At 42.0% G+C, this 22,101-nt stretch overlaps 2 protein-coding genes across 2 annotated transcripts in view; both read left to right on the top strand.

Moving 5' to 3' along the window:
* The window catches only part of LPCAT2 (lysophosphatidylcholine acyltransferase 2), a 29,966-nt gene extending 28,119 nt beyond the window's left edge, over positions 1-1,847 (top strand). Inside the window, exon 14 of the mRNA XM_042027489.1 lies at positions 219-1,847. Within this exon, the coding sequence (XP_041883423.1) occupies positions 219-463 (245 nt within the window). The 3' untranslated portion in view covers positions 464-1,847. The remainder of the gene's footprint in view (positions 1-218) is intronic.
* Positions 1,848-21,248: 19,401 nt separating this feature from the next.
* Positions 21,249-22,101, top strand: part of SLC6A2 (solute carrier family 6 member 2) — a 58,543-nt gene continuing 57,690 nt past the window's right edge. The window contains 3 exon segments of the mRNA XM_042027488.1: positions 21,249-21,313; positions 21,315-21,375; positions 21,378-21,705. Of these exon segments, the coding sequence (XP_041883422.1) occupies positions 21,264-21,313; positions 21,315-21,375; positions 21,378-21,705 (439 nt within the window). The 5' untranslated portion in view covers positions 21,249-21,263.

Genomic DNA, 22,101 nt, shown 5'->3' with positions numbered 1-22,101 from the left:
AGGTTTCTTTTTTTAATTCCCTGAAATTCCCTGATAGTTCTCATACCTTGTATCTGGGGAGAACTGTTCAAGCACAAACCTAGATACTTTGTCTGATACTCCTGGGTTTTTTTAGAGGGAACTACCTGGAGATCAGCTTCAGTAAAAGAAGCAGGCACTGAAATTTTCTTTGATTCTGTTGCTGCACTATAGCATCTGTGTTTTTTAATGTTTTTCAGAGGAGTTCAAGAACTTCGCACTCAAGCACCCAGAATATGCCACGTTGTTTACTACGTACATAGATCTACAGAGACACCAGTTAGGTATGTTTGAGGAGAATGACACTGAGCCACTCACAGGCAAACACAGCCCAGTTAGGAGTACAGCCCTAGTCTCAGAATTAACACCACTTGCAAGAAATAAAGTCTGTCCTGAAGGCAATGAAGAGGATAGCTCAAGTACCTCTGACAAAAAGGATGATTGAGAAGAGTTAAATAATTCAGCTCTTGAATTCTACAGGATTTTTTCCCTAGCTGTTCATAAGCACAACTGATGTAAAATACAGATGGAAGTTACAATTTTTAAAAAGTTCCTTTTTTTATACTTTCATGTCAGGAGGAGTTATTGCTGTTTGATTGTAAGGGGAAAACCACTGTTCAGTCCTTAATGTCAGTATCACAGTACTGGGAACGTTGTTCAGTGTCTTCCAAGTTCATGATTCCACAAAAGTAACAGGTATGCTAAGAGGGGTACGAGGCTCCAGCACTGCAGTGACCTCTCAGAATGGAGACTAAGGAATCCACTTGTCTAAAAACAAGTGGAATTTTTGGTGCTGCTCAATTCCTCTACATCCCCACCATAAACTAAGGGGAAAAAACTATGCCAGTGTTTTAATTTGCAGTATCACTTAGCCATTCTCAAGTTTCTGAGTTACAGAAACACAAATGAGTTACAGGAAGCTGAGAGTTGAAGATAATGATTTTTGGCTGTCCTTAGATTTCCCTTAACTACTTATGAACCAGAAAGCCTAAGCTTCTGAACAAGACATGCTGGTTCACTGATGTTAACAGACACCACTTTAGGCCTAAGGGCTGGTGACAGATGGAAATGGCTGCACTTCTAACAACAAAAGCTAATTGGAATTCCAAGATAGCAGCTTACGGTCTAGAGGAGAATGCAGACAGTAAGACCCAAGAATTAATGGACTATTTCAAAATAAATACAATGTTGTTTACAGTAACAACTGTTTAGGATCACATTGGGAGGAGCATTTCAAACTTCAACGTATTTTTTATTCTCGCAATTATCAACAGAGGAATGTGACCTTGCTGTGCAAAGCTCAAAAGGCAAATATGCTGTCAAGCCATAGTTCTAGTACTTAGTATCTACTCTAAAGTTGTCTCCTAGAAACCATGTTTGCATTACTGTGCCGTTACTCAGTGTGTTCTTGGGGTTTGGTTCAAAACCAAGCTCTGTCTAGTCAATGATTTGAGTATGTTTTGCCTCAGTCCTCTCTGGTGCCCTGGAAATTGGGCCTTTACCTTTTTGCATCCTTCCTCTAAATGCACTTTCTGCCGTATTTAAAATACGTAGATACTTAGGCAAATACTTCTCAATAAAAACTTGGAAAGGATGAAATGAGATGATATTTTCAAGTTAAAACTTAGATGAGCAAAGCCTAGACTGTCTACTACCAATAGTAACCAACTTGCAGCAGATTTTCATATGTGAAATGGTAACCTCTGCCTCTAAGTTACTTCTTGCAGTCTGGCCACAAGCTCATTGCCATGTTTTACCTTTCTCTGTTTATAATTGTGCCTCTCCTGATGTTTCATGTGCTTAAAATAAATCTGTATTTTTTAAAAGACTTTACTTGAACAGCTGTGTCTTTTTAGTAGAGTGGGAAGGGTAGAAGGGTACTTTGTCTACCATAAGGGGCTGGGGGGAGGTTTCCAGGAAATCGTGCTTAAGATGTCTTACCTTGGTAAACTCAATGCCACCTGAAGTTGGCATTTTCAGTTCTTTGTATGATGGCACTTTGCTTTATGGTAGGGCTGGAACAATAGGACAGGACCAATGCTCCTCCAAAGAGTTACTTCTGGTGGCTGCCTCAACAAGAGGGAATATGATACGAAGGTCTTAAAATTCATGGAGAGAGACCTCCATTTTTGGATGGAAAATAAGACAGCACCATTTACATATAAAATGAGTGACCTCAGCCACAGCTGAGATGTAACAATCATGGCTTTGTGTATTGTGAACATCAGGAGAGTATTTTCTCCCAAGTAGAGAAGGAGAAACAGGAGTTACTGTACAGTTAACTGGAATACATGTTAATTCTTAGGAAGGATGCTTTTTTTAAGCAAAGTCTCAGCTTTTCAACCAGCACTAATCTTTTCAAAGATGACGTCTATCCCAATGAGTAAGAAAAAAGATGGGTGGGCAAAGATGACAAAGGAAACCACTTCAGGGTCTTGGGATGCAAAGGCTGCCTTAGACACACTCCTGCTGAATCCAGCCACGTTCAGCACCAGGAGCTGTGCTGCCCAATAGGCTCATCACCTTCAGTGATTTTATAAAAATCTGCAAGTCACACAATCCCTCTGAAGCTAAAAATACTATGTATATAAATCTACCTATCCCAGTAGTTAGAGGAAAGGCCACAAATGGGTTTGGTATGTAGCAGTGATTCAGGCATGGTCTGAGGAGAAATTAGCTAAACACTAGAGACACTAACTCAATAGACACACATCTGCTGGATGTGCGGGAAAGGAATACATTAATTTCTAGGCATCACTGTGCCTCAGGGAGCTTTTAAAAGGACCAAACTAAAAGCAGTCTGCAATAAACAGGCATTACATTAAGTGGCAGAGCAGGAACTAAACAGAAGGAGAAGGTTAAAAATACTGAACAGAAAATGGCTCTCAATCAGACATTGAGGAATGACACCTTTCTGCCTGAGACTTCCTGAGGTGTGAGTTCGTAAGTCTACAGGCTGCTTAAGGATCACTGCAAGTCCTGCACAGCATAAAGGTATATTTGGTCCCATGTCACCCTAGGAAACATCATTTATTTAATCAGCACTTCTCTTTCTCTGACATGGATTTGATGATAAATCCTTCATGGATACAAAAATAAGACACTTTAAAATATGCAGAAACTCCAGCAATCTTAACAAGGGTAAGAATCAGACATGGACAAGTCTATTACAAGAGGAAAACACGACTTACTCACAAGAATACAGGCCCATTGGGATGCTGCTATTCATGAAGTTTGATAACTATATACACTATGAATAAATCTCATTTACTTTTTTTTAACCTAGGCTCCTTTCCTGAACACATGAAAGGCAATGTTGGGTCACCTAGAAAAGTGAACCTTCTTTGTTCACCCTGGAACAAGGAAGACACAGATACTGTAAGGAAGGTGAATCAACAGGGTCTCCACTGGCCACACCAGAGGTTTATTTCTGAGACAAAGATCTTTCAATCCAAGAAAATTAAAACTAGTTAAACTTCCTTTGCTCATCAGTGTCACTGCCTAAGTAAGTGGAAACAGAGATGACACATCCAGGTTTCATGTCAGGTTATACTTCTATAAGATCTGGTCCTGAACTGCCAAAATCACTTAATTCCTGGCTGGTTGCTGTCCATCAGCAGAACTATAAGGAGCAGTAACACTTTGATGGAAAGCATCTGAAAATGGCTCTCCTCACAGTCAATAGCTGTGCAGCACCAGTCAGAGTCACCAAACCATGGCATGACTGCTGCTCCTCAACTCTTGTGCTCATCTGCATCGGAACAAGTGAGGTGCCAAATCATGTTCCCACAATGTTCCTGTGAGTGTTACATCCTCTTCCTCATCAGCTTACTCCATGGCATGGGGGATGCAGGGGAGGCAAAGTTCAGTGATTCCTAAATGGTTTGCAGGGGAAATTTTGCATGACAGTTGTGTGCTCTATCTGCCTGTTCATCCCTTCTCAAGAACCCAGCAGGACTAAGAGCCCCAGGCATCCAGCCAAGGGTTGTGTTGTCTGACAGCTCTAATGACCATTCATAGAAGAGCTGCACAGGGTGAGGGCTGCCTGGCCACATCTGCCACCTCCCTTGCAATTCCCATCTAAAACAAAGTATTCCCTGGGCATCAGAAGTCTGAGAAACATTTGTCAAGACCTTTCTTCTATGGTGGTCATCCCACCAGGGCCCTATTCCTGGGTAATTCCTCAGGCACCATGCCAGTGCAAATAAATACTCCATTCTGCCTGAGCAGGCTTCTGGTGGTGTTTGCATAGGTGCCAAGATCTACTTAGAGCCCATGGATGTGGAAAATAGGGGCCTGAAGCTTAGAAATGAAATGTAAAAAATGACCCTACATACACAAACACACCCACACTCTGGACAATGCTGGGAACTGTTTGACCGCAGCCTTCAACAAGGAATGCAGCCTGAGATTTCATGCTGAGAGTTACACTGCTCTCACTTTGAGAATGCCATAGAAGAAATTCTAAAGAAAGGCTTGGGAGGTTGGTAGCTACACTCTGTGTGATTTGCTGGAAGACTGGACTATGGTCAGTGCCCTTTGGCTTACCTTTTTCCCTTCTGTTTTGCATCTCTTGAAACAACCTACCTTTCTCTCCACTTTCTCCCTCCACATTTCCACCTAAAAATAGCTACTACCATTAAAAGTTACATTCCACAATGATTAAAGTTAAATGGGAAGATTAAAAAATAAAAATTACCAAATTCGGTGGGATTCAGGGGCACATGCAGTTTCAGGTAACTACTTTTACTGGCCTGCAGTAAGAGCAAACTTGTCAAAGGTTACAAGGGATTTTAATGACATTGAATTAATTAATTTTAAATCTTTACTCAATGAAATAACATTTGTTAGACTGACTACCAGTAGGGAGACGTTTGTCAGCAGTGCTTAAGTTGGCAGACTCTCTGTTACTATACATAGCCAGAGAGGCAGAAAGTAAACATCTTATAGGATTAGCAGCTCTGTTCATAGCTGAGATGAAATTTGAACATTTCATTAGTATAAGATTGATTCTGACATTTCATAAAGCCAAAATGCAAACAATAAAATGTGTCTGATATAAATACAGTATGCAGCACTTACTCAGATAAAGTTCAAGAAGCACAGCAGGTTTAGTGCCATGACAAAGGAAATACAGAAGGGTCATTTAAGGATCCAGCTTCTGCTAAGCACTTCAGTGTATGCTTAATCCTGTAGGTATCAACCAGATACTTTGTACTTATTAAAAGCAGAAAACAATACTAATAATGAGAAAACAGGATTTTCATGGAAAAACTTTCCATGGCTAGTTATTGTAACCATGGTGAGAACAGCATCACGGTCATCAAGAAACACGACATCACAACTGATGAAATTTTATTTATTGTGCCATCCTCTTAGTTTAAGATGCTCTGTAACAACCACAGCTTGACTGATGAGACTTCAGAGACACATGACAATGTTATAATAGAAAATACTTCATTACCTTAGCTAGGCACTACTTTTTAAGCCCCTTTCTGCTGCAACAGTTTGAAAGTAAATATATGCCCCTCCTCTATTCTCACATCATGGTTATTCTAGGTTTTCATGGTATTACGTCCTTTACCATGCTGATTATAAAACAGTATTTCCTTTTTTCATCAGTTAACCTTTATTAGAAGTTTTATTCCAGAAAATTATCAGTTGAAAATCTTCTTTTGGATGTAAAATGAGGTTCAAGCAAGGCTCATCTCTAAAGCTACAGCTGCACATGCATTGCTTTGTTCTATACTGGGCATAGGTAAGAACATTCATTTGAAGGAGTGAGCATTCACTAGATTAGACCTGCCATTAAAGGCCTCCACAGAGGAACACTGCACAGCCTTCCCCATCTAATCCATTGCTCAATAATTTCTGCTGTTAGAAAAGTTTTTCTTTTGGTCTAGCCTGAATACTTTTTGCAGCTGAAATGATGTGTTTGCCTTACTCAAGGAGAATTCATTAATTTCTATTTCTCTGCTGGGTAACTATTTATATCTGCACATACCTGTATCCAGATCTTATCATCACGCCTGTTTCACTCTTGCCTCTCCCAGCCTGCCTCTCTTAAGCAAAAAAGCAAAACCTCTTTCTTTTTTTTTTCACAGGTTGCACTTTCTAGACTACTGATTATTTTCATTTAGGTTCTCCAGAGAGAGAAGCTCTCAGCTTCAGCTCCAGATCTACCATTCCTCAGTAGACTAGAAGACTTTCTTTCTGTAGTTTGCAGTCAATGTTCCTGTTCATACACACACAGTGTTAAGTTTGGCTTTTTTAGAACTCAGCATTGCCCACTATAGAGCTATCTCCAATCTAAAGAACTGCCCCCCACTTTCTCTCTTCCTACAGCTGCTCATTCCTGCCTATTGCAGTATCTTAGTTTTATCCTTACAGAATTTAAAAGACCCGTTTATCAATAACATTTTGATCAGCTCAAATTATTGTTAAAAACAGCTTTCTTATTTTACAAAACTCTTTATTTCCCTTTTGTTAAGGACATTATCTTCCTAAAACTTCACTAAGCATTTGACAGTGCACTAGAAGCAAAGCACTACAGATTAGAGAGACATGATGAAAGCTTAGAGGCTATAGTTCTTCAAAAAGAATAATTTCCTTTTCAAAGGTAAACATCAGCCTTGCAGACAAAGATAAGGCCAAGTGCACAATTAGATACGCAAGTCTGTGTTTCTGCTCATATCTCCTGATATCAAAGATTGCAGGAAAATTCAAAGTGTTTTCTTAAAATGTAAAAAAGAAATGAACAGGAAAAAGTGTAGGAGACTAGAAGGAGTCATACCAGAACTGCCAGCAGCTTTTAGAAAAGCTGTTTTCCTCAATGCCGGAAGTCTTTGAAACAGGAGATAACCAGCCATGAACTACTGCAGCCATTCAAAGCAGAAATCATTTGAAATGTTTACATTTTGCCCACTGGCCTTTCGAATGAAAGCATGCCGAACTCCATAATGTTATTTAATCAAGTCTTTAACAGCCCATCTCTTGTAAGCAGAAAAGTATATTGTCAATATACACAGTGGGGATAGAAACAGTGCCATTTTCACCTAAGTGGTTTGAGTTCAGGTTTGAACTATTATTAACTCAAAGCTGCACTAAACCTAAAACAACCTTTGAAATAAACACAGGCAGGAGCTATTCTTTCTACCTTTGGTATTACCAAATTTAAGGGAAAAGTCTACACTTTATATAGTGCAAATTTCTCTTTTAGTAGAAAAGATATTTAGTGGACCAAAGAGAACCAGCCCTTTGGGCAACAAGTACTAGGAGAAGTTTTTGAAAAAACTCTCCATTGTAATTCATTTTATTAAAATGGACTTTGTAGCTTTAGCAGGAGAAACAGCCATTGAAGTAAGTATTGTATAAAGCGCATAAGAGTTTCTACCTTTCCTGGATATTTAACAGTTTATAAACAGACAAAGCAAAAGGAAAGCAACTACCCTGCCAAAGTTGCACAGGAGGGCACTGGTATAGCAGACATAGAAACACTAGAACAAAGAAACACATAGAAAACAAGAGAAACACAACAAACACATAGAAACAAGAATTCTGACTCCTGAATTACCCATGGGTGCTCATGGTGTTCCAAACCCTGTAGTCAAATTTGACATCCTTTGTTTTAACACTCCCACTAATTATTTTTTTCAGAAGCAAGAAGGTGAACTCAGCATCAGACCATGAAAAGTATAGATTAAACAGATTTGATAGGTATGGCAAGATGGTGCATTTAGAGTCTTTTAGCATCTTTTTCCCTATCAAAATACTTGTGCCTCTTACCTGCAGCTATCTCTGACTTGTTTGCTGTCACTAGGCATTTTTGTGATACCAAGCCCGATTCTTTCCACCATGATTCAGGGCATGCCAAGGTGCAAGAGAAAGAGATCTCAGTTCTCTATACAGTTACAGGGGTACATCAGCAAGCTCTGGCCCAGCAGACAGGTCAGTGTCTGACCTTCTGGTGGAGTCAGTCAGTCTCCATTTACTCTTCTTCCAGCCTAATGTGAACAATTTCACAGTAGACAAAAAACTCCTCCCCTCCACCTAATCTCTTATTATCTTCCCTAGTGGAGTCCATCTATCTTACATCAAAGAACTGGTCTCGTTAAACCATTGTTTTATAAATCTGCTAATATTTTTCCTATCCATAATACAGAAGACACTGCTGATAGAAATATATCAACAGGAAGACAAACAGGCAGCATTTGACATGCTATTAGTCTAAGTCTGGGTGGATAAATAAATTGTAGATCACATATTCACAAGGGGGAAAACACTGTTTATTTCCACTGGATTTATTACGCTCACATCTCCCATACAGCACGGTGACAAAACACACCCCACAAGAAAGAATGTCACAGTGTACCCAAGAAAGAACTGTTGATGAAACCAGGACAATGTATTCTCTCCTTAGAAAGTGCTTTGGTCTCTTGGGAATATGTCACACTGGTCACACAAAAATGAAGCCAGCTGGAAGTGTCCTTTAGCTATACCACTGTGTATGGCAGGGTAATTCATCAAGACTGAATCATTCCTAAACACTGGATGTTTCTCTGGAAGTAATTTGTTCTATAAGTGCAATAAATATTAAGTATTTCACCCCTTTCTTTAAAATTTTGAAAATTCCCACACTATTCTTAGCTGAAAAATATAAGCTAATCCTAGTCTGATTCTGAATCAAGCCTACCCATCAGTGTATCCCACCATCTCCTAACTGAGAAAATACAAAATAACTTCATGATGTTGTTAGCCATCTACAGATATTTCAGCTCACCATGCTCTCCATAATAAATGATACTGATACAGCAAAACTGAACCCAATTTATTTTGGTGACACTTCCTAATTAAGAACAGCAGTAAAGAAAGCACCTTGGCAATTGTTTCAGATGCAACCTTAACTATAAAAAAAGCCAGGATGATAAGGTTAGCATCTCTTCTCTCTGAAAAAGGGTGTTTTGCAATCAGGTCACCCAGACTCTAAGGAATAAAACACATACGGATGTAGACTCTTCAGTTTGTCATTACACAGGTGCCTGTAACCCACTGGTGCCATCCACTTTCAGACAGTGGGGAATGATTAAAAAAAAATCTAGAGCTCTTTTTTATTTTTTCAGAAGCAGTTGCTTCAGAGGCAGTGTCTCAGGTAAAAATTTACCTTGATCTCTAGATAAATGCTGTGTGGAAGTATTCAGAGACAGAAGGTCATTTTATTTAAAGGGCAAAGGTGCCTTTGTGCCTAATGCACCATGTTCCAAAAGCTGCCTACAGCTCAGAAGACCAAGTATCAATAAAATACCTTCTAAGTCTGTTTCTTCAGAAAACACAGTGCAGCTAGGCACTGGGCATGAAGACGGTGTGATAGAAGAGAAGAAAATTTCTATTAAATCCATTTTAGTTGTGAAAATAAGCTCTCGGGAGGACCTAAGCACAGGACTGGTAAGAAAGCACAAACCTCTCTTCCTCCACTGCTTTCTTAGGGCAAACAAAGACTGAGGAGAAGCCAGGCATCCTTCACAGTCCTGGTGGAAGAACAACTTTCATCCTGGTAATTAGGCAACTGTAACCACAGGTACAGCAGAGCAGCACGACACAGACTTGTTGGCTTACAGGAGTAAGCCAAGTAATTTCCAGTCAGCACTGCAATGGGGGTAATGGAAGGGCTTTGCCACCCAGTGCAGCGAACCCCAAGCATTTTCTGTGCTGAGAGCCTCACTTATGCACAAGGAAGCTCATCTCATGTCTATGGCACAGTCCCACACTGAGCAGGTCATTGCTGCTAAGGGTCGGGGCTGGCTCACCAGGCAGCTCTGTGTGTGCTGGCTCTTTTCCAACAATGGCAAATTCTGTTCAATTCTTTCATTATTCAGGGCTGGGTGAGGGAGCACTGCCACGGTGCCATATTTTGCTGTGACCTCCTCTTGCTTACAGGCTTCTAGTGGAACTAGTCAATGTTCATCACCATACTCATTTTACAACTCTGGGTTCTCATTCATTGATAAATGGTTCAAAGCCAGGGCTGCTGATCTCTGAATCCACTCATCACAAGAGAACATCTAATGAATAACTTTAATGGAACACATTCAGCCCTGGGTTACACCACAGACTGTCTTCCACAGCTCGAGCCTTACTTACCAGTCTTGCCACATAGCTGCAATCCCATATTGTTTCCTCTACTCCTTAACTGAATAAAAATATTTTTAAAGATCCCACATCATCCTCCTCCAAAAAAAAGAGGAAATACAAACCACTAACCTAAACCACAGCCTTCCAGGAAATATTAATGCTCTTCCAGCAATATTAATGCTAAAATCATGGTAACTTCAGTTGCATAATTATTTCACTCAATGTCTGACCACTAGCAATTTCTCAGAAGCAGATGAAATGAGATCTCCTCACTACAGGAAAAGGTATCCCTCATTTTTTTGTTTTAGATATCATTAAACAACCCTGAAACTCAACTGCAACCCTCTAGGGAAAAGTTAAAGGTGATTTTTTTATACATATTAGAGGGAAATGCTTACCATTACAAACAAATGGGTGGGTTTTCCCTAAGAAACTCTAAATAAAATCATACATTAATCATGTTGCCAGGATCATTCCCTTACTGCAATTCAGTAAAGGCTGCATTCCCAACACAAGACAACATAGCAAATTTTAACAAATTCAGCAAACTTCAAGGAAGATTAAAATAATGGCTGCTTCATTCCTGCAAAGGAGCCAATTAAAAGCTCAGCACTAAAAGGAATTTTGAATGTATTGCTCTTCAATGAAACAATATTTGAAGAAGGAAATGAATTTGTTTATGAGACACATTGTTGGCTTTGCTGAGTTTTACTACCACAGTTTTCCTCCAAGAGGAAATACATTATTAAACAAGAAAGAAGAAAGCATCTATCAATCCCAGTAAAGCAGCCTAGTGTTAATGTCAGCAATGACATGGCCAAGCTTCTACCAGAGTTTTATTTGGTATTTTTAATTATAAATCTTCCAGAGTTTCCAAGATCCAATCTACATCCAAATTCCTTCCAAAAGGTTTGGATTTTGATGTGAGCTTATTACATATTCTTATCTGATTATTTTTTTAGACTTGAATTCTTTAGGGTTTGGACTGGCCTTTATTTTGGGCATTTTACAGAGCCTATAACAACAGGGGCCAAACCCAACCAAAATACAAATAATAATTTATTCAGCACAGAAACCTGACCTTTTCATGTACATTTTTGGAAGATGCATTATCAGGTAGATCTGCCAAGAAACAGAACCCAGAAAATAGGTCCTACAAACTGTATACCAGAATCAGAAAATTACATTGTGTGATAATGAACTAGGCACAGTTAAGGAAGCATCAATACTGCCTTAGTGGTTCCTAAAAGTAAAAAACTGAATTAGTGTGCCATCAGAGCTGTGCTATTATACCACAGAAACACAGCACGAAGCTTCCAGCACTTCTCTGTTCCTGGCCTCAGACTCGTTCCAGTAAGAAGACTGTGCCCTGCTGCTGCCTCTGTAGCTCTGACCCATTTTCTCCTTCTCCCTGTAGGGTCTGGAACAAAGTTTTGCTGAGATCAACACAGAAGAGGGAAGAAAGAATGAGGATAAGAGAAAATAGGGAAAAGTATAAGATAAATAATATGGGAATCATCAGTGGTCAATGTTAATTATTAATTGATTGAGAAAGAGAATACTGAAGTGCTGTCGCTGCATGAAACCCTGCTTATGCCTCCTTACAGACACACAGATCAAGAGCTGCGGGGGATGAAGCCCATAGGAAAGGAGGATGTTGAAGACAACTGCAGCAATTCTGTACCAAAAAAAAGCAGACAAACTAGTCACTGACCTAGATGTTGTAAAATATGGATAGTTTTGCTTTCAGTAGCCCTCTCCCTGATGAAGTTATTTGCCCTATCAACTTCATTTCGTTCTATCTTATTTTTTCTCTTCAGGTCAGCATATACTGGCCTAACTATGTACACAATATTCCTTCAATGTAGAGTTTGCCTTCCAGTTTTGACCTAGGGTCTCCTAGAGCACAGCTGCGATGAAGAAAAAAAAAATATGTAGGAAGAAGCTTCCCACTCTCACGCAACTCATCCTCCCATCCTCAAAATCTGCCCTCTGATTCCCTCCCTGCTTTATTGAAAGGATGACTATGTGTTTACCTACTGGTTACATCTCAGCTCATTTATTTGAAATGAAGTAAGAAACACCTGATTCTTCAAATCAATGTCTAGCTTTGAAATCAGAATTTTCATTCCTCTTTCTTTTATATCAAAGATTCCTCCCTGCTTAGGACAAGACACAACCAGACAAAATTTGGTTTTAGCTTCAGCAGATCTGTATGGAATTAGTAGATCACAAAAGTATCAGTTCCTGGAAGTGGCAGGAGACAGAAGATGTCTGGTGTACAAGAGGGTGGCTGTCAGAGGAATGTCACAGGCAGAGCCATGTTCTAGTACCAGTTCTTCTATTCATTTGTGCCACAGCAAAATATTAATTAAAACGTTATCTTAACAGCATTTCCTAAACTTTGACTGCTTGACTTTGCATGCAGGACTGACCTTTCGCATTGCTATTCACAGGTCTCAAATACATGCTTTAAATCAGCATATTTGCTGCACCATTAGGGAAGTTTGGATCTTCCTCATTTTCAAAGCAGGTGTTTTTAGTTTCTGTGGAAAACTGCTGAGCTCTAGTCTTTTCGGAGGTCTGGAACAAGAGCCCAGGCCGAGCCCAGACCCGGCTGCCCTCAGGGACTCGGCCGCGGCTCCAGGCCCCACAGCAGCAGCCCGAGCCGCGGCTGCTGGGCCCTGCCGGGCAGCCCAGGGCCGGGGCTCTCCCGTTCATCCCCGAGGCTGCAGGCAAGCACATCCAGCAGGTGGAGCTTTAGGGCAATCCAAAAGGCCGCTCTCCGCCTGTCCTGCCGCCGATCACGGAAAGCGGCTCTCACCGGCATCCCCGCAGCCAGCCGGGCAAGGCTTCCTGCCACAAGCGCAGAGCGCTCAGAGCCGAGCACGGGCACGATTTTCTCTCTGAGCAGCCCAACAAAGCCAGTCTGGACAAACCCAACCCCCCCAGGGCACCTGGTGCTCCTTCTCTGCGGGACACAAGGAACACACCCGGCTCCAGCAGCCCCGCCGGGGCCAAGCTGCCTCCGCCACCTCGTGTGCCTCTTTCCTCGGCTCCAGGAGCCGTGCGAGCACATGCCCGCTTTAATATCTGCACACCCAAAGCACAAGAGTCATGCACGTTTGAGTTCACTTTCCTAAACGTGCACCCGAAGCAATAATTCATTTTTTTTTTAATACATCTTTCTATTCTTTGCAAAACAAGGTTAATTCCTAATGAAACCATTTATGCTTGGTCCAGAAATGGAGAAATGGAATTAGGAGTTAAGTGAGTAACATCAGGGAAATCCTATCTTCTACTACCCTGCAGTATTTCCAGCTATATTAAATACATCCACAATTTTATTTGAAGTTGCTCTCACCTTGTAAAGTTTTCCTCTGACTTTTCAAAGAACACATTTAACTAGAAAAGTATGTTGTTCTTCATTTTATAGCCTCCTCCTCCAGAACGTCTGCATTTGCTAATGTTCAGGCACTGGGTGTCTCCAGAAGAAATTTACTGTCTCCTACATTACTGGCCAACATTTTGGGCTTACCTGCTTCTTTTAACACACATACATATGCTCACTGCACTCCAAAAACCTCAGCTGCTCGGTGTAATGTGGTTGTTAGGATGCAGCCTTCCCTCTAAATCCTTGAGCTGAAGAGCAGAGATAGATACAGGTACATGTGACTGAGCCCTGTAGGTCACCTGTGTTTTTCAGTGATGAATGGCTGTAGATGCACAAATTAACACAGAGGTGGCTAATTATAATTTTGTTTCTCACGTAGAAAATGCAACCCCTCCTCTACCCTCCCCCAACACTCCTCAGGACTTTGCTGATTTGGAAATTCATAGCACTGTACTTAGAGAAATCAAGTGTCCATAGCTCCTACCATATTTAGGATCAAAAAGTTAACTTGTTTTACACAGCATTGCTTTTTTCCAAGTCCACCTTCCTTCAATTCAGCTTCTTGCTTCTAACCTTTCAGCTTATCAGCATTGATTTATTTAATATAAAGTAGTAAGGTTACCTTAGATCAATTATACCTTTTTTTCTGTGCAATTTCCAATGCTTAATACATCTGTTACTGCTCAGCCGCAGGGACAACTTGTCCAGCTGGATCCTAAATTATTTCAATCCTTAATTCAATTGTATTTTTGCCACAACCCAGCCAATGAGCATAATTCTTTTATGGCTAAGAAGCCTCTTTAGAAATAATCCAATAGCCCATATTAAAATATAGGTCATTGTGAAAACTGCCAAGTGCCTGACTTGTCATAACTTTGAAGACAGGCTCTGAGTCTCCTTTGGCATTGCTGATTCTTTCAGTGCTTGGAGGCTTAATTTTAAAACAATCAGCTCAACAAAAACAATTTACTTAGAACTGTCCAAACTACTCAGTGTTAGCTGGGAAGCTAATTTGCTACTTGGTGCTGCACTTGGATAAATGCTACAACTAAGGGCAACTGGAGGTTTCCAAGTCCTAAACCAGTTCACGACTTGATGTGCCTGTTGCTGTAGAACTGCAAAGGTTGTGGACAGTAAAAGCAAGTAAAACCCACTCAGACCTATATATGAGGTGAAGACAAATGTAAGATGAAAGTGTAAACTTTCATAAGGCAAAACATACAAAAAGTTCTTAAACTTTGAGGAGAAACTGTTTTTCACTTTTCAATTAATACCCATTATGAGACTTGAATCCTTTCAAAAGTTTATATTTTAGAGGTTCACATTCTCTTTAAAAGAAATAAGTAATTGGTCTTGTCCAGTGTTTTTGAGGAGACTATTTTAATTAGCTACTGGATTTTTCTCCTTCTATCTCAAAGACATGGAATCATAGCATCAAAAGTTTAAGGAAATGAGTTGCCTTAGGACCACTAACAGCCACAATGATCCTTTCTCTCAAGCAACAGCAATGGAAAGCTCATTGCTTCTAGGCAGATAAGATGAACCTAACTTTTTTCTGTGCTTGTGGATGTCCAGCATCTAGCACAACAGAATTCTGATTTGGATATAGCCACAGTTTAAATCTTGGGCAACTGTAGTGTGAGCTTCTGCTTGCACACCTTCTCTTAGTTAAAAAGCAACTTTATTCAGCATAAATTTATTGTTTCTGAGTACTCATAGAAAATGAGAATTCTCAAAAATGAGAAATAGAACTTAGATAAGTGAGGCTTTCATTTAGACAACTCCTCTCCACATACCATTCTCACTGGCCACAGAGAGTTCTGTTTCTGTACCAAAGGAAGAAATTTGACCCCAAACATTAATATTAGGCCCAGTAGAAAGCACCTACCATTAATAATTTAAATGCTTTCACTCTGTGTTTGGACTTTAGTGTAATCAGTGAAATCAGCTGTTTTGCATTTGGAAAAAGAATTTGTCCTATTTTCAGATATATATATATCCTAATTTCAGATATAGGTGCATGATCCCTCTTAAACTGAATGAGGCTACATAAAGATTGGCTTTGGTGATCTGTATAGTACTCGATACACTTAAGATCAGTAGCCTGTATGAAGGTACCTATTTCTAGTTAAACAAGATATCAGGCTCATTCTCAGCCTTTTTTTGCAGCCTGCACAATTGGACATATTTTACTTGCTGTACAAGCAGAGATATCAGCAAGAGACTGGCAGCAAAAGAAAGGACATCCCAGCAAGTAAGAACAGATTGCTTCTGGCTTTTTGTTTAGTCTTTTCAACAGAAAGAAAATAATACCCAGCACCTTGCCATCAGCAGTGCAGTAAAAAAATCATCTTAGGATTATATGAAATTCAGCAGATTTTTAAATCACTAGATATTTTGGGTCATCTCTCAGTCTAGCTTTGGATATTGAGCAAGGTGTCTTCTTCAGGGTCTGCAGATGACAGAAATGATGAAGTATCTTACAAAAGCCTTGATTTAGGCAGATGCAAATAATGCTATGACCACATGGAGTTCCAAGTTAAAACACTTTTCACGAATTCTACCCACAGGTGTATAAGCACAGAAAACTCCTACATGCAAAACGAGCTTCCCAAAGGAAGACAGATTAATCTGGTACCTTTTTCTCATAACTGCCTTTTACAAAAGCAAGGAAAATGGAGTAGATATTCATCACGACTTTACAAAAGTAGCTGTTACAATGACATTTGTAATTGCTAGTCTGAGCAGAAGACATGGAGATAAATATAATTGTTAAGACAGGAAAAGAACTGACTAAAGAGGATATAATACTATGTTGTGCTATAAGGATAATTACAGGCTTGGAGTGAGATTACCAATCTTGAAGGATCTGTTAGTGGGAATGATCTTATTAAATATTTGCATTAATAATATGCACCCAAAAGTTTGTGTTTGCTAATGAAATTTGGAGATTATGAAGTTGGCAGGCAACATTTAATCAGTGAATAATGGGATTCACACAGGGAAAAAAGGAAACCTAGCATAACAGAAAGGGGATGGAAGCACACAGAATAAAATGGTAAATCTGGTCTTGAAGAATTAGAGAAGCGACAGAGCAAAATGACTTGGGTGTTTATAACTTGTCTGTGAACAAACATTTAGTACAGGTGTGAAAAAGGCAAGTGAGATCCCCTTCTCATTAAAATCCTGGCTGGTAGTCGTGGGAATTATTACTATTTCACTAAAAGTTGGTAAGACTTCATCTAAAATCCAGGCCATTTTTGCTCAAGAAAGGTTTATTCCAACCAGAAGAGAGAAAGATTACCTGGTGAACCCAGAGGAAGGACTACAGCAGAGCCAACTGTACTGGTTCTCCTACTGTTCAAAGCAGAGACAAGGTCAGTGTGTGCCCTTGCTCCCTTTTGGACCCTTGCACCCTTTGGACCCTTCACCCACTTTTCTCTTGCAGAAACCGAGATAAGGGAGGAGGATGGTGTGCACATCATGCACAGTCAGACTGAAACTGGGAGTGCTCCCCGTTCCACCCCACTTGTATGCAGCTTTGCAAATTGCTCTCGTACAACTATCTCTGAGATAGAATAAGCCTGATGCTAAAGCAGCAGCAGGAGCTAGTGATCCAAAACAGGTAGCAAGAAAAAATATGCTGAAGCTGAAACTTAACTACTGTGTGAAATGTTCCAAAGGAGATTTAAATCTTTAAAAGACATTAAGTGCTAGTAAACTGGAAAGAGGCCAAAGGGAGGTGAAGAGGGTGTGCCTATAGAGAAGGAGCAGTAGTGAAATTAGGAGGGATAAAACTCCTAGACTTCAACATCATCCTCTCCACACATGCATATTCCATACATATAAAATGATAAAGATGCCATGGGATAGCTTGCTTGGGTGACACTGATGGTCTCATGAAGGTCATCTGGTGCCAGAGGTAGCAGATTCCAGGTAAAATGAGCTTTGAAGGTGTGCATTTGTGACAATCTCAAGCAATTTGATAAGGAAGTTACAAAAGCTGCTATAATGAGAAACAGGGAGAGGCCTTGTCTTCCCCTAGAACTTGGCATTCTTGTATAAACAGAATACCAAAACACTGTGAAGTGTTTCTGTAATATTTATTTTCAGTCTGAAGACAGTTTGTAACATGACAGACACTGTCAAAATGCAGGGTTGGACCAACCCAAACAGGCCCTTCTCAGTGAAAGAGATGCATGTCTTTAGCTCTAGGGAAGAGATACTATGACAACAGCCTGCTAACAATACAACGAAGAGGTTTTAAATACTAAGTAAACACTACATTTGGAACGGCATTGTGATTTTAGAGACACTGTGAAGCAAACCTGCCCAACCCACTCATAAAAGTCCAAGAAGCTGGGGCTGATACCTACTATCATTAAAAGATGTCCAGTATAGTCTGTGGCATGGCATCCTTTACCTGCTAACCTAGAAAGATGGGCACCCCTGCCAAATGCCATGTTCCTATCACTGTGAAATCCCTTTAACATTGATTTAGTCAGAAGGCTTTGTTCCCAGTTCCCACAGCAACTGGCTATTCCCCAAGTTTCTTCTATTACAGAATAACCAAACCTAACTTCATTCAACTTACGTACTTTCTTTGAAAAATGTTTAGTCTTTCAGTGGTAGTGAGCCTCAAGGCCAGAATGAGTTTCTGTGGATGTACCAGGACACGCAATTAAATACTTGGTGTAAATATCCATTGCTCCTTTTACTCTTTTCATTGGATCTTGGATTATAATAAGAAACTGATGTCCCAAATCTTCAAGTCCAAAACAACTTTGTCACACAAACCTACTCATAAGAAAATATCCTAAACTCCAAGTCTTTAGTTCCCACTGCATTCACTGCTTTGATAGTTAGAACTCTTTTCATTTTCCCACGAAATTTATCATGATTCCTTTGGTTTAAATGGTGATGGTTTTTTTTCTCAGTGACATTTACCTCAATTTACTTATAAAGCAATCATATCCTCTCTCAGTTACTGTTTTGTTTGGCTCAGCTGCCAAGCTCTTGCACCAAGTGTATCAGAGACTTCATGAAGCAAGACTTAGAGATGCACCAACTGTAAAGTGTGAGTTCCAGCATGTTTGAACACTGTTTGATACCACCCTTCTCAGAAGATGTTCCTAGATTCATAAGGACAGTAGGCAGCTCCTGTAGTATCAGTGGCAGAGGGCTGTGCTGCCAGCACTGGAGAGTTCAAACCCTGCTGCCAGCAAGCACAGTGAGCCCTCACACCACCAGCAACTGGAGCTCTGAAAGCACAGCGAATTGTTCATTGGGGTTTTTTCTTCCTAGACACTAATGTGTGAGTGACAGCCTCAGTTTACTGTTACAGCACACAGTATATTTTCCTGTGCATTGCAAGGAATGGCAGACAAGAATTTGAATAATTGATGACTAACCTAGCAATACTTGACTGGTTTCTGAAGTAAATTACAGCCTATTTCCCAGCCAACAGTGGAATATCACTAACACCCTGCCATCTTGCGTGGCCCCATTGAGGCTTCTAAATACAATATTCTCTTCTCTGACTTCAACTCTACCCACTGTCAGGCTCCATTAGGCATAACAAGATACAGACAGATTCAAGATTAAGCAACTTTTTTATAAAATCCAATTGAGGACTTTCTTACCTTGAGGGTGCAGCAGATATTACATTAACCAGATTGTGCACACTTTCCATGCAAGAACTAAAGGCATATATATATATGCAGAGTGACTTAATTCTCTTAGGAAATAAGCGGGGGCTTTCTAGATTCCTCCCACCATAGACATCATGATCAAGCTCAGCTAATTGAGACCTTGTGGGGAAAAGGGTGTTCCTTAGCAAGGCCTTATTTTCCAGAAGCAATACGGGAGTGCCGCTGTCTAGCGTAGGAAGTCTGTGCAGATCATTAAGGCAGTAACAGTCACGTGGAGAGAGAGGAAACAGGTTTTAAAAGCTCCTTACTGGCTAGGCTACATCTTCAGCTTCCAGAGAAACTGCAGTCCCTGAGTGGTGGAACCAAGAAGGAGCAATCCCCCTTCAGTCATCTTCCCCCTCCCCATAGGTACCAGGGAATGGGACAGAGACACCCCCAGTGCTATCTGGTGAGTTTGTCAACAAGATGCCTTCAGGGCTGTGCAGCTGAGAGCAGAGGCTGCCTTTGTGTCTGGAACAGAGCGTGTCCTTTATTTGCTGTGGGAGAATGGGGGTGCAGACTCACTCAAACAGGAGCACTGGGCATATTTGGGGGCAGTGCATGGAACACAGTTTGTGTTTGGTGTATTGGGTGCATGTGGTGGAGCGACTGATGGGTGGTACAAGGAGGAGGCAGCAGCACAGCTGTGCACGAGCACAATCCTGAGGGCTGCACTGCATGGGAGAACATCAACTGCTCATAGGGCACTATGGGATGACTACAGACTTATGGCATGTATGGCACGGAGTGTCAGAAAGAAGATAAAAAGGTCTTGTGGGGTGTATTTGAAAGGGATGAGGACAGGAAATCACAGAGTAACCAAAAGAGACCGTATGAGCTGCATGGTCTGAGCACCCAAGTGCTCTGGAACAGTATAGCTACTGCTCAAATACTTCACCTAAATGAGGGATTCAAGTCAGAGCTTGGATGCTGGAGCTTGAACCAAGAGGTTTTTTAAAGGCATAAAATCTGTATTTTGTCACTAGCTGTCTTGCTAGCATCTTTTTAGCTGTGGCCTAAAGAGAGATGGGGAGGATGTGTGAACTTTAACTCTGAGGTGGCATTCTTTTTCAGATTCCAAGTTTGCAGAGAAATCTGGTATTCTTTATGAACTCTGACTAGCACCTCTTTATGTATTATTACAATACATGTAATACTGTTTTATCAGCCCTAGCAGAGTGAATGAGAATGGTAGGCTGTAACACCTTCAAGAATCCTCTGTGACATGACCTACTCTCACTGATGCGAGGCAGAAGGGAAGCTATTTAATACTGGGGAGGGAGAGCTGTTTTCCGCCTTTTGTGGTCAAATTTAATTCCCTTAACTGACACAGAACATAGAGTTACTGTTCACAGCTGTAACAAGAAGAGTCCCTGAAAACCCCTTTCTGCAGCGGTATTTAGCCAACTTCTGGCACCAATCACTATTCTGCCAGATAATTATTTGCCCATTTTACATGTAAAAGACTCAGGTTCCATTTGGAATAGCAGCAAATAGTTAATGTCCCACAAATACCTCAGCCTGACAACTGAATTCTACGAACCTCATGCTTGCCATGAAAGAAAAACCCTAGACATCCACCAGTCCTGGCACAGGAGCATTAGCAATGTCCAGCTCTGCCATGCAGCCTGCATCCCACCGGGTTCTGATGTCAAAAGCCAAATTCTTCTGTTTAACTAAAGCCACACTAGCGGACAGGGGAGACCAGCCAAGAAAGAAGGGAAGTGGCCAATCCAAGCAGGCTCTACCTGTTGCCTCTAACGGCACTTTCAGCTGGCTGGACGAGGGATGCTTGTTTTTCCTGGCGGGAAGGAGCCGCTCCGAGCGCGCCGTAGTCTGAGGCAGGACGGAGCTGACCTGTGTAACTCGGCGGGGAACGAGGGGCGGTGCGGGGCGCGGGTCGGAGCTGGCGGGGCCGGGCGGCGGCCCCAGGTGCGGCCGCTCCCCGCGGAGGAAGGCGCGGGCAGCCCCGCTCCCCGGGGGCGCCCCGGCGGGCGCGGGCGCCTCGGTCCCCCCTCTCCCGCCTCATTTGCATGGCTCTTATTACGGCCGTGCCTCGCTCCGCCGCGCTGACACTGCCGGGCTGAGCGCGGAGTCGCCTCCAGCGGGAAGCGCACTTCCGTTATCTGCGCTCCCGCGCCCCCTCCTCAGCTCGCTCTCTCTGGATGTTTAAGGCGAGGATGAACAAACAGATCCAGCCCGAGCGCAAAGTGTCGGTGGTGGCCCCCTTGCCGGACCGCGCGGGGCCGCCGCCGCCGCCGAAGAAGGACGTGGAGCTGATCCTGGTGAAGGAGCACAACGGGGTGCAGTACACCAGCAGCAGCCTCCTGCCCGCCGCCCCCGCGCCGCGCTACGGCACCCAGGACAGGGAGACCTGGGGCAAGAAGATCGACTTCCTCCTCTCCGTCATCGGCTTCGCCGTGGATCTGGCCAACGTCTGGCGATTTCCATACCTCTGCTACAAAAATGGAGGGGGTAAGAGCACCGCTTGCGAGGTCTTTTTCCCCGGCCCCACACCCCCAAGCCGTACCGCCGCGAGGGCGGCATCCCCCTGTTCTTCGCGGAGTTTCTGGGGCAAAGCCGGGAGCCGGGGCTCACCCCGCGGTGCCCGGGCGCGGTACCGGATGGCGAAGGGAGGAGCGGCGGCACCGCCGCACTGCCCCAGAGCTCCCCGCTCCTCCCGGGCAGCGGGGATCCGCCGCGGCCCCCAGAGCACCCGGGGCACCGCTCAGCCCCTTCCCAGGAGCGATTACTCGCACACTCCTCGAAGTTTAACTTAGTTTTTGAGTACAGATGTATTTGCCTCCTGCTGCCACTCCAGGCTGCTTAACACTTTTTTTTCGTTCGCAAAAAATAGCACCAAGGGGGGGG

Source organism: Corvus kubaryi, unplaced genomic scaffold (genome assembly GCF_017639235.1).
Source record: "Corvus kubaryi isolate FWS band 111438036 unplaced genomic scaffold, C.kubaryi_AGA036_p1.0 37300, whole genome shotgun sequence".
NCBI lineage: Eukaryota > Metazoa > Chordata > Aves > Passeriformes > Corvidae > Corvus > Corvus kubaryi.
This window is presented reverse-complemented; position numbering and strand designations above follow the sequence as displayed.